This window comes from Spathaspora passalidarum (assembly GCF_000223485.1).
Source record: "Spathaspora passalidarum NRRL Y-27907 unplaced genomic scaffold SPAPAscaffold_5, whole genome shotgun sequence".
NCBI lineage: Eukaryota > Fungi > Ascomycota > Pichiomycetes > Serinales > Debaryomycetaceae > Spathaspora > Spathaspora passalidarum.
Genome location: NW_006767429.1, coordinates 1,556,622 through 1,568,971, shown reverse-complemented (window position 1 = coordinate 1,568,971; position 12,350 = coordinate 1,556,622). Strand labels below are relative to the sequence as shown.

Below are 12,350 nucleotides of genomic sequence, written 5' to 3'. Positions count from 1 at the left end.
TGACGCTCTCCCAACTGAGCTAAAACCGCAAACATAAATCGAACCCACGCCGGGAGTCGAACCCGGAATCTTTTGATTAGAAGTCAAACGCGTTAACCATTACGCTACGCAGGCGATTTTTCTGAAAATTTTCCATTTTTCTTGGTGCCCATGACTGGTCACGTGAGTTTGATGTTTTGCAGATATTTTCATGGAAATATATATATTTGACCAAAACAACTGGTTGGTTTATTATTCATGTGTTTTTGAATTCTATATAATTATATATATATTGTGTTTAATTAACTGTGTTGTAAGTAATTGTACATAATTGTTTTTTCAATTATTTTGTATTTTTTTTTGCATTTTTTTTCAAAATATTAGAAGAATTAGGAAAGGTTGGTTTTTAAATTTGTGAATTATTTACAAATGAGAAAGATATCATTTGATATAGACAAAGTTGAACAAAAGAGGTAAGCGACTATCTTAAGTCCTATTTTACCAACACTTCTCACTCATCGAAACAATTCACTTCTCTTTTAAAGATTCACTTTTGTGATCATCTGCAACATCTAATGCAAGATTGGTCATATTATTCTCCATCTATTATTGCCGCTAGAATTATAGCAGGTGTAAAAACAATAACACATTATTTGTAGCTGATATTGTAATGAAAGATTCCATTACTGACCCAATTAAGGCAGGCTTATATCTTACAGTTTAGCTTGAAAGAAGAGTTAAATTTTCACAATCGCGAAATTACGGGCATTCTACAGGTTATTATCTAAGTTAAATATATTGATTCATGTAAGATCAGTTAAATCAATCTACATTTAAGCCATTGTATGACATCGCTTTCGAAAGAGATAGGAAAAACAAATTTACACGTCAATTAAACTGATTCAAGTGTAAATGTTGTGAAATAATATAGTTGGTAATCCAGAGGTAATATCAAGACTCTTGAGTATAATTAGCAAATCTGGCTTGTATCTATAAAATCAGGTATCCAGCAATTAGAACACAAGTCAATTGTGTTAGCAGACAATGTCTATTTTTTTGCAGCTTATTTTTTTTCCCCTAATTTGAAAAACCGGCTTGAGAACGAAAAAAAAAAATACCTCAAAAATGTGGAGGTCATTGTTGGCGCATTTATTATAATTTAATTTAGACAAAAATTAATGGATAGTCGTATAAGGAAATTCCAATGATGGTGATGTGAAATTCAATCCACATGGAGCCACACTAGGATGGTTTATTTGTTATACGAGTGGGAAAATCTGGTACGGAACTATACTTAAAAATCATGCGATTGGTTAAGATAGCCGCTATCTGCATTGTCCGGAGCTATTCTTTCTTTTTAATTTTGTGGGGGAGGGGGAAGGGAATTGTAGGGATGTTGAATTAGGGCCAGCTGCATTATTAGGGGAAGGAGGTGTCGGAAATGATTTTTTTTTTGTGATTTGATCACGTATTAATATTTTTTTTTGGTGCAATGCGTGATGGATGCGTAAGATATGCATAACAATAAGAAAACAAAAAAAAATAAAGATAAATTGCTGTCGTGATTGGATTTTTTATTTTTCAGTTTCGTATCAAATGCTACCTTAGTGGCGTACGGCATAGAGCAACCCAAGATAAAATGCAAACATACGGAAATGTAAAATTTACATTAAACTCCCCTGGTTTTAAGCTTGTAAGGGTAGTAATGAAAAGCTTGGAAGTAGATTTTGATAGACTAGTATAATTAAGAATCGAAAAAAATCAAGCAATTTTGTTTTTAAAATAGTTTTACGATTAATGCAGAAAACCTAATATTCCTAATCACGATAACAAAATGGAAAAATTTTTTTTCCGGCTGAAATAATAATGAGTGTTTGGTTTCACTTATTGCTGTCACCTATTGATGTAGTATTAATAAACGTACAAGGCGGTCAACAAAATAATTTACTATTGAGGTAATTTGAAATAAGTCATAATTTGTATGAAATCATCCTTATTACAGCGTAATTAACTCCTCGAAGCTTGTTCGTGCAGGGAATACTGACGTTTTTTTTCTATCACATACTATCTCAAATAATAAATAAATAAAAAAAAAAAAACTTTCAGTACAAAATTATAAAGAGGTTTTTTTTTCCAGGGATTTTCTTTTAACCTTAAGCACCGCAGATAAAAACCGAACTAAAGCAAGATCACAAAGCTTTCTGTATTGGAGAGAACCACAAAGATACAGAAACAAGAGTGTTACATCGATTTGAAATCTCCTATTAATTTCCATAGAATATTTTTGAATTAAAATTTCTTGGTATTTTACTTAGTCATGTCTGTTGATTCTTGCAATTCAGAAACTTTTGATAACAATATTGGGAACTTACCTAACAAGAACTTAACCATGACTTCAAAGGTTCTTCATACTTCAGGAGGAACACCCTCAAGCTCTAGTATCGCCACCACAACTAACGGTGTCACCAACACCAACAATATTCCGATTTTGAATGATAACCACGCTCCACGAGATATCAGACATACTATACAAACTCACACCGTGGCAGCATCAGGTACCACAGCAGGTGCAGCAGCAGCAGCAGCTGCTACGGTATTATTGCCCCCTGATTTGACACCCAGCTATCCTTACGACGAACCAGACGAAGACGAATACAACATGCATATAGGTACTCAGCCTCCACCACGAATATACACAGATGAACACCCTGAACCGGAGTTGTTGCCTACTACAGTAGGACGTGATTCACAAGGAAGAATAATACCGTCCACTTCTACCATTTCCTTGCTTTCGTTGAACCAACAGCCAGATATGTCTATGACGTCACCTAAAATTATCGTCAGCAATCCTCCAGTTTTTATAGATAGAAAGAATTCATTTGGTCAATTACGGAACTTGATCAATCACAAGCGATTACAACCATATCAAAAGATGAATTCGCCTAATGAATATACATTTATGACCACCACGACCCAATCAATACCGATTCAAGAAGAGCATGTTTTACAACCACCATCCCCTAATTTAGATCCAGTTTCACTTGGTGGATCACCCTCAAGATTTTGGTTGAATTCACCCACAATCACCAAATCGTTAAGTAAAACCCAGTTGCAATATACTCAGAATACCCAAACCTTACATAGTTATCAAAAACAACAACAGTTTCATCCACTAGCTCCTATTCCACAACTGGTAGAACTTCCAATGCAGCAAACGGACAGTGAATTATACATAAACATACAACACAGAAATGGGAGCCATTCACCCACTTTAGATCCAGTACAAACTCCATCAGAAGATCCTCCTATGACTCCATTATCATTAAATCGAGCTGTAAATGGATATTCTACCGATTATTTCAATTTAGATTCTGTAATGCAGAAGAATAAAGAGGATGAAGCGAATTATTAAATGATGAAACTAGAGGGTTAAATGAATAGGAGGCAGAAAGAGCAAAAGCTGACGATGACGTAATTTGTTTCCTTGATCAAGCATTTACGGAAGATGTCTATTGTATAATCATAATTTCAAAGAATTGTTTTCATGGTGGGGTAAGATTATGTGCTAATTTGGAATGTGCCGGTGGGAGAGTCATTCTTGGAATTTGCCAGATGCAAGAAGACTATTCTAGAGTTTGTCAGATGAGAGCATGTCATTATAGAATTAGGCTCATTCCAGGCACTTCCGACTCAGCCGCTATCACCACACCTTATAACACCCATCGAGTTGGGAATAGTGAAACATTGAATGATTCCGCTGTAACTGTCTGATCAAATCAACTTTTTGATACACTACTATTTTTTATTATTATATATATTACTAGTTAGCATTGAATGAAGGTTATGGGATTTATTTTGATAATTACCATTTAAGTAACAGTATAGATGTGTTCGTATTCAAATCAAAGCTCGTTTATGCCCATTTTGTAAAATTCTTCGTTTCGTTTTGATATGGAATGTATGAGTTGATGTGGAGTGTACAACATTCTAGACGCGATTTGTTTATGAAAAAGGCTACAGCTCCAGAGGTATAAATAGAACCAAGCCGCAGTTGTTGCTGTTGCTTAACGGACAAGTTAGTCCTAGTCAAAAAAAAAGCAGCACTATGATGTTATTACAGTTTAGTTTGTTATTTTTGCTTTTACAGTACTGCTTCGGAAAGCTGGAACCTTTCTTGGTTTCACTTAACTCTGATGAAACCATGGAATCATTTTATGCTTATGATATCAAGTTTCCCCCTACAGAAAGAGTTAGAGATTTGATTACGAACACCTATTCATTTGGCGACTTTAACGCATTTTCCGGGAATTTCCCTCCAGAAATCGTGAAAAGATTAGAAAGTTGTGAATTAGTAGCTGAAATTTCTCGCGATGTTAAATTTAAGGGAACAGTCCTTAAAACACAGGCAAATGCACCGAGACATTTGGCAAGAGTTAGTAGAAGGGCTCCCTTTGATTTTGGACAGCAATATTCCTATTTTTACAACAGCACAGCCCAAGGACAAGACGTGAACGTCTATGTTATTGATTCTGGTGTTGCAACCAAACATCCTCAATTTGGTGGCAGAGCGAAGTTTGGCAAAGATTTCACCGGTGAGGGAAGCGGCGATTCTACTGGACATGGCAGTCATGTAGCTGGTGTTATTGGTTCAAAAAAGTATGGTATTGCCAAGAAGTGTAATATAATCAGTATCAAGGTTTTGAACAGTGCCAATGCCGGGGAATTAAGCGTTGTGCTTGCCGCACTAGAATATGCCGCTAAACATCGTAAAAGGACCGGCAAACCAGGAGTTGCAAATTTATCCATTGGCGAGGAGTTCAGTGGTGTCATAAATAGGGCAATTAGAATGGCTAACAATACAGGGTTGGTGGTTGTAGCTGCTGCTGGTAACGATGGCACGGATGCATGTACAAAAAGTCCTGCAAGTTCACGCCATGCGATTACTGTCGGGGCGATCAGTGATGTTGATGATAGAGTAGCTTCATTTTCTAATTGGGGTAAATGTGTTGACTTATTTGCCATTGGTACAAATGTTGTAAGTGTTAATTCTAATGATTTCAATTCTCCACAAACTTTGGAAGGAACTTCATTTTCGGCACCCGTTGTCTCTGGATTGGTTGCAAATTTGCTTAGCGAGGGGGTTCCACCTGAAAAAGTCAAACAAGTTTTACTAGCCAGATCAACCAAAGGAAGAATTCCCCTGGATTCTTTGGCAGGTAAAAGTGGCACTCGTAATAGAATAGCACACAATGGAGTCCTGGGAAAGGAAGCAGAGTCACAACAAGGAACACAAGGAAGCTTAAGAGACCCATTTTCACTTTTTGGACTTTTTTATAAAACCTGATTCTACTTTAAAATACCTCTGATTAAATTGTTTAAACATGACTTTTAATTATAATTATGCTCTACTTCGTTCTTCATTAGCTACAAGTAGTTACCTTTAAACGTCTCAGTTTTACATTTGGTTGTAAAAAATCCCGAATCAGAGGCAAAAAATAAAGTACGAAATCGGCAACAGATCTCACCACTTGTATTCTACTCTCTACCCCCATGTCAACATACGAAGGTAAGTCTTTTTACTCTTGAAATTGAACTGTATACACACTAACACAATCAGAGGAACATAATATTCAAGATAGAGCAAATCCACGTGCTGACGATACCACAGCACGCGGTAGACAGCATGCAACACTTTCCAACATTATAGATACATTTTTAACCACAAGTGGATCAGATACTCCATCTAATGCATATGCCATGGAAGCACTTACGTCTGCATTGCATCATTTGAGTGATGCTGATGGATCAAGGCTTGCACAAACTCTTATGGAAAGTTTACAAGATAGTGGTGATATCGATGGTAAACGTAGCAAGGGAGTCAGTCAAGAGTATTTAGACACGCTAGAACGAGTCAAAGTCAGCTCTATTTCTGAGGACGATGCATTTTGTCCTATTTGTACAAACAAGTTCAAAGATGACAAGTATCCCCTTGTGGTAAGGTTACCTTGTGGCCATGGCGTAAACCACATATACGATCTTGAGTGTGTTGGTCCCTGGCTTCAAATGAACTCAACGTGTCCTCTATGCCGAACCAATGTTCTCGAAGCCGAACAAAACCGACGGAAGAAGATCGAAGAGGAAATCAGAAGGGCCAAAGAAGAAGATTCCGAAGAAGAGGAGGAAGATTGGGACGTGTATGGGTAAATATTAGATTTCTATATACAAGTAACTAAATGAGTTTTTTGAAATCATCAGATTTAAGTAATTCTTGAACCTTGACGGCAATTGGGTCTTCAATACCTTCATAAGCCTTAGGTAATTCCAAGTCCTTTAATTGTTTAAGATCTTCAACATAGTTCAAAGATTCACGGGCAGTCAATTCAACTTTGTAGTCTACGGTATCTAACTTATGTCTATTAAGATAAGACAACCATAAATCAACGACGTCAGGATTGGCATCATAAGCTACTATTCTTTTTTGGAAAGTTATTCTATGGAAATTTTGTTTAGATTTAGCAAACACGAAAGGAGCTTTAATCACGGTATATAATCTTTTTTCAGTTTTCAAACTCTTTAAATGGGAAGTTGGTATACCCAAGTAGTAGGCAGCTCTCATGGCAAACTCACCAGCTCTAATAATATCAGCTTCCTCATAACTTCTAAAGTTAATCACAGCAACCTGATCACCATGAGTTTGCGGTAAGGTCAAAGGTTTATATTTCAAAAGTTCAACATTTAAAGGAACAGGTCTGCCTTCAGATTGAATCACAGTGGAACTTAAGGTTTTTGGAGCGTATGGGATTTGATTGGATAATAACTCTTGTTTGAATTGTTCTTGTTCGATTTTCTCTTGTTTGACTTGTTCAACATATTCGTTAGGGGAGACGAATCCCTTTTGCAATAATGCCCCACGAGTGCTGAATGATCTAGTGATGAACCCACTACCAATTCTTATTCTACCAAGCATAGCTAGTTACACAGTTCTCGTTTGGTTGTACGATTTGGTCAAAGTTAAAATTTTTTTTTTTTTTTCAATTCCATACAATATTTGCTCCCACTATCTATACAGGAATGGAAAAAAAATCTACAGAGATGATATAGCTCAAGTTAGTAGGCAGCATGGGTAAATCAAGTAAGGATAAACGAGATTTATATTATAGACGAGCCAAAGAAGAAGGATGGCGTGCCCGTTCTGCATTCAAGCTCCTTCAGTTAAACCAAGAATTTAACTTATTCGACGGGATAACTCGCGTAGTGGATCTTTGTGCTGCACCAGGATCGTGGTCACAAGTGCTTAGTCGAGAACTTCAGGGTAAAAATGCCAAGATTGTGGCGGTGGATTTACAGCCAATGACTCCTATTGATGGAGTGACTACAATACAAGCCGATATTACCCATCCAAACACTTTACAAACCATTCTCGATATATTTGCCGGTGAACAAGCAGATTTCGTGTGTAGCGATGGTGCACCTGATGTGACGGGATTGCATGATTTAGACGAATATATTCAAGCCCAATTGATATTGTCGGCATTGCAATTGACTACATGTTTGTTGAAGCCAGGTGGAACATTTGTGGCCAAGATTTTCCGAGGCAGAGATATCGACTTGTTGTATAGTCAATTGAGTTACCTTTTTGAAAGAGTCATATGTGCCAAGCCAAGAGCATCAAGGGGTACTTCTCTTGAAGCTTTTATTGTGTGTTTAGGGTATAAACCAAGACCAGGATGGAATCCAAAATTGGATTTACAAACCTCAACTGAAGAATTCTTTGAAGGCGCAGATATCGGTAAAGCTGGTAATTTGGAACATTTCGAATTACCTGATGACGAAGAACGGAAAATCGCAAAGTTTGTGGCTTGTGGTGACATCAATGATGTCGATTCTGATGCTACTTATACTTTGGAATTGAATAGACTTGCATTAGAACCAGTACAAATGCCCACGGCGCCTCCATATAAGAAAGCTCTTGAAATGAAGAGAAGAGGAGACTTGATAAGAAGATAGTATGTGTATTATATATAAAACAAATCTAGTTTAAGCTAAATCAGCAAAGGCTTCTTCACCCTTCAACACCAAAGCATCTGGCTTTAAGGTTGGGAACAACAATACTTCTCTAATGGTGTTAGAGTTGGTCAAAAACATGGCAATTCTATCAATACCACAACCCCAGCCACCAGTTGGTGGTAAACCGTATTCCAAGGCGTTACAGAAGGTTTCATCAACCATTTGAGCTTCGTCATCACCTTGAGCCTTTTGTCTGGCTTGTTCTTCAAATCTGGCTCTTTGGTCAAATGGATCATTCAATTCGGTATAAGCGTTACAAATTTCCTTGGTGGCAACGAAAACTTCAAATCTTTCACACAAACCTGGAACATTTCTATCCTTCTTGGCCAATGGAGACATCATTTGTGGATGACCAAAGATGAAGGTTGGGTTGATACAGGAATCTTCTAAATCACCAACCAATTTGTCCAACATTCTAGCGTTGGTTAATGGAGGGGTACATTCAATGTTGTTATCCTTCAATAATTTCTTCATGAAATCACCGGCAGCTTCGGTGTGTAAAGTTTCACCAGCTGGGAACTTAACATTGTAAATTCTTTCCAATTCTTCAATCATATTGATTCTCTTCCATGGTCTGGAGAAGTTCAAGGTCAATTCTTCTCCTTCAGGACCATTAGGATGGTACTTGATAACATAACTACCAGTGATTTCTTTAACCATTTCGGAAAATAACAATTCAGTCATATCCATTATATCGTAAACATCAGCATAAGCTTGATAGAATTCACATGTGGTGAATTCAGGGTTGTGAGTCATGTCAATACCTTCGTTTCTGAATTGACGACCAATTTCATAAACACGGTCCATACCACCGACAACTAATTCCTTCAAGAACAATTCTGGAGCAATTCTCATAAACATTTCCATATTTAAGTCATTGTGATGAGTAACGAATGGCTTGGCGGTAGCACCACCAGCAACAACATTCAAGATTGGGGTTTCAACTTCAATGAAATCACGTTCGTCAAAGAACTTTCTAATATAAGAAATAATCTTGGATCTAATCTTGAAACGGTCTCTGGTAGAATCGTTCATAATCAAATCAAGGTATCTCTTTCTGTATCTAGCTTCTTGATCCTTGAAACCAAAATGTTCAGTAGGTAACATATGCAAACATGGAGTTAATAATTGAACGGTTTTGGCAAACACAGACAATTCACCATCACCACCTTTAGCAGGAGCAGTCTTACCTGGGTAACCGACAACACCAATGATATCACCTCTTCTCAACAATTCGTGCATTTTTTCAAATGCTTCAACAGATTCGGCATCTTGGGCTTGAGCCATAATTTGAACTTGAACACCATCACCCTTTAAACTGTAAAACTTCAACTTAGAACCAGCTTCTCTCTTGACCATGATTCTACCGGAAACACTAACAGAAACATCTTGCAAGGTTTCACCTCTTTGCAAGTGACTGTACTTTTCAACGAATTCAGGAATCTTGGTAGTAACTTGAAACTTGTGAGGATAAGGATTGAACTTGGTTGGATCGGCATTGTTTGCTTCTCTCAATTCGTTAATTTGACGAGATCTGATTTCAAAATATTGGTTTGGAGTCAAATCTTCATCACCCTTCTTCTTAGCCACCTTAGGAGCAGTGGCAGCAGCCTTAGCAGCCTTTTCAGCCTTTTTGGCATCTCTTTGTCTCAACTTTTCTCTCTTCTTCAATTCGGTCTTGGAAACATATTCTCCAGTGACCTTATCCAAGTGGAGATTGTTGACATTTTCAGTAACTTGATTGACTTCGTCAGACATGGTTAATCTTACTAGCTTAATCTAAAGATGAGTCAAGCGATTAGGGAAAATTTTGGCAACAGGTGAAAATTTTTTTCTGTGATTTGGCAGTGAAATTTTTTTGCTGTACAAAAAAAAAAAATTTAAGCAGAGATATCGACAAGACCAACACAGTAATAGCATCCACCATGTCTGACCAAACGTAAGTAGAATACAACAAGTAAAACATAGAAAGAAACGTACTAACAGTATAGTTCATCTGCCAACACTATTACTATTTCATCCAGTGTATTATTGTCTTTGATTAGACACACTTCTGAAAACTACCCATCATTATTCTCAGGAGCCTTGTTAGGGTTTGAAGATGATAACGGAGTTATAGATGTCACTCACGGGTTCCCATTTCCATACCCTGACCAATACGAAGGAGGCTCCTTAAAGTCTAGAAGTGGTGCCCAATACCAAAAGGATATTTTGGAAAATTTCAAGAAGTTGGGTTATGGAATTGAATTCCAAGGTTGGTTTCAATCCACCATATCTGGTAACTTTGTAACCAGTCAGTTGGTTGAAGCTTTGGCCCAGCAACAATTAGCCAATGCCAACTCTTTTATTATTATCCACGATATGTCCAGTATTGGCAAGGAGGTCTCTTTGAAGGCTTTAAGATTATCTCAAGGTTTTATGACCGCTTACCAAGATGGTAAATGGAAATCTAAGGATTTAGAACATCTCAAATTATCTTATTTCAACATATTTGACGAATTGAATGTTGAAGTCAAGAACCAAGCCTTGGTCAACTTATACTTGGCCAACTTGAAGTCTACTGAACCAGAATTAGACATTCTTAACCTTGCTTCCCACCAAACTTCCACTGGTCAATTATTAGAATCATTATATAGTCAAATTGATTCATTCAACTATGATCAAAACAACTTCAACTATTACCAAAGACAATTACAAAAGGAACAATCCAAAATTAACCAATGGAAACAACAAAGAAAGTTGGAAAATCTCGAAAGAGTCAAGAAGGGTGATAAGGAGTTGGATACCGAAGAATGGAAAACTTTATTTAGATTACCTAATGAACCATCCAGATTCAACAATATGTTGCATAGTCATGCCATTGATGTATTGGCTGATGATATTTTAAAGAAGTGTGATGAAGAATTAACCAAGAGTTCAGTTATTGAAAGAAAGTTGACCTTAGCTTAGTTTAATTGTGTAATATAGCAGCAGTTTATTTGTGGAGTATGGACTTTGTAGGAGTTGTAATGCCGTGCTTAGTATTGGGTATGTAGAAACTCACGTGATGCGCATCACACGACTTCAATTCACATGACTCACTGATTTGCTAATTTACGAATATCCGCAATCCCCCTCTCATCTTGCATATCCGCCACAATGCTGGCAACAAAATTACCATCTTTAGTAATCATAACAACAAAACTGACTAGGTAGCTTCAGTGACAAATGGGCAAACCCAAGGTATGTTTGCACGACACACACACACACACACACATTTCATTAGTTCATACTAACATATAGACTAGTATATTTTAATAGTGAGACATGGTGAGTCGGAAGGAAATTGTGATAAATCCGTCAATAGATATACCCCTAATCATTTAGTGCAATTAACTGAAAATGGCCACTTTCAAGCATTAGCGGCTGGACAAGTATTACGAAAGTTCTTACAAGATGAATCGTTTGTCAACAACTGTATGAACGAAAAACGTAATCCGTTATCTATTATGTTTTACACATCTCCATACTTGCGTACTCGACAAACATGTAATAATATCATAGAAGGAATTAAAGACTTGCCCGGGGTTGAGTATGAAGTTAGAGAGGAGCCAAGGATGAGAGAACAAGATTTTGGGAATTTTCAAGGATCAGCAGAAGAAATGGAAAAAATGTGGCAGGAGAGAGCTACGTATGGACATTTCTTTTACCGAATCCCGCATGGTGAGAGTGCGGCTGATGTGTTTGATCGGGTTGCCAGCTTTAATGAATCCTTATTTCGGCAATTTAGAATGGAGAACTTCCCTAATGTGTTGGTATTGGTGTCGCATGGGATTTGGTCGAGAGTGTTTTTGATGAAATGGTTTAAATGGTCATATGAAGAGTTTGAATCTTTGAAGAATATACCTCATTGCCAGTTCCTAGTCATGAAGAAGAATAAAGATACCCAAAAGTTTAATTTGAAAACACCATTGTTGACTTGGGATGATATCGAAGAAGAAGATATCGATGAGGAAGTGAGCAAGGAAATTGGAGACGCATTAGGAATTAACCAAGAAGATTTAGATATTTCCATGATTGTTCGCGCACAACGTGATGCCATCAAGTCCACTCGAGATAAGAACAAGCAAATCCAGGAAATGTATGCAAAGATAAAAGAAGGCTCCAAATCAAAGTATGCTGATAAGATCATATCCCGATTTAAATACGACAACCAAAGTGTGGTGAATAGCGAAGAAGAATTGCATAACCATTAATAGACCTGATACAATTATATAATTATTTGTAACAACTGCCGGTTTGACACATACAACCGTTGTATATTT

At 37.1% G+C, this 12,350-nt stretch overlaps 8 protein-coding genes across 8 annotated transcripts; 6 read left to right on the top strand and 2 right to left on the bottom strand. All coding sequences in view use genetic code 12, as the record gives it.

Annotated features, from left to right (window-relative positions):
- Positions 1–2,114: 2,114 nt before the first annotated feature.
- On the top strand, positions 2,115–3,897 carry SPAPADRAFT_62460 (uncharacterized protein; the record flags this gene model as incomplete). The annotated part of the gene is made up of 1 exon (XM_007376566.1): positions 2,115–3,897. The coding sequence occupies one exon, from the start codon at positions 2,297–2,299 to the stop codon at positions 3,389–3,391; it is 1,095 nt and encodes a 364-aa protein (XP_007376628.1).
- Positions 3,898–3,979: 82 nt separating this feature from the next.
- SPAPADRAFT_155574 (S8 family peptidase) lies at positions 3,980–5,323 on the top strand (the record flags this gene model as incomplete). Its single annotated transcript, XM_007376565.1, has 1 exon — positions 3,980–5,323. The coding sequence occupies one exon, from the start codon at positions 4,085–4,087 to the stop codon at positions 5,321–5,323; it is 1,239 nt and encodes a 412-aa protein (XP_007376627.1).
- A 202-nt stretch (positions 5,324–5,525) lies between these two features.
- SPAPADRAFT_62459 (uncharacterized protein) lies at positions 5,526–6,970 on the top strand (the record flags this gene model as incomplete). The annotated part of the gene is made up of 2 exons (XM_007376563.1): positions 5,526–5,545; positions 5,597–6,970. The coding sequence occupies 2 exons, from the start codon at positions 5,530–5,532 to the stop codon at positions 6,181–6,183; spliced, it is 603 nt and encodes a 200-aa protein (XP_007376625.1).
- On the bottom strand, positions 6,209–6,946 carry SPAPADRAFT_56601 (mitochondrial 37S ribosomal protein uS10m; the record flags this gene model as incomplete). Its single annotated transcript, XM_007376564.1, has 1 exon — positions 6,209–6,946. One exon carries the CDS (start codon positions 6,944–6,946, stop codon positions 6,209–6,211), a length of 738 nt encoding a protein of 245 aa, XP_007376626.1.
- Positions 6,971–7,085: 115 nt separating the features above from the next.
- Positions 7,086–9,827, bottom strand: KRS1 (lysine--tRNA ligase; the record flags this gene model as incomplete). The annotated part of the gene is made up of 1 exon (XM_007376561.1): positions 7,086–9,827. The coding sequence occupies one exon, from the start codon at positions 9,802–9,804 to the stop codon at positions 8,017–8,019; it is 1,788 nt and encodes a 595-aa protein (XP_007376623.1).
- Positions 7,099–7,986, top strand: SPAPADRAFT_140790 (tRNA methyltransferase; the record flags this gene model as incomplete). The annotated part of the gene is made up of 1 exon (XM_007376562.1): positions 7,099–7,986. One exon carries the CDS (start codon positions 7,099–7,101, stop codon positions 7,984–7,986), a length of 888 nt encoding a protein of 295 aa, XP_007376624.1.
- Positions 9,828–9,922: 95 nt separating the features above from the next.
- Positions 9,923–11,149, top strand: SPAPADRAFT_155559 (uncharacterized protein; the record flags this gene model as incomplete). The annotated part of the gene is made up of 2 exons (XM_007376560.1): positions 9,923–9,985; positions 10,038–11,149. The coding sequence occupies 2 exons, from the start codon at positions 9,972–9,974 to the stop codon at positions 10,993–10,995; spliced, it is 972 nt and encodes a 323-aa protein (XP_007376622.1).
- Positions 11,150–11,165: 16 nt separating this feature from the next.
- SPAPADRAFT_62454 (acid phosphatase) lies at positions 11,166–12,350 on the top strand (the record flags this gene model as incomplete). Its single annotated transcript, XM_007376559.1, has 2 exons — positions 11,166–11,268; positions 11,334–12,350. 2 exons carry the CDS (start codon positions 11,254–11,256, stop codon positions 12,279–12,281), a joined length of 963 nt encoding a protein of 320 aa, XP_007376621.1.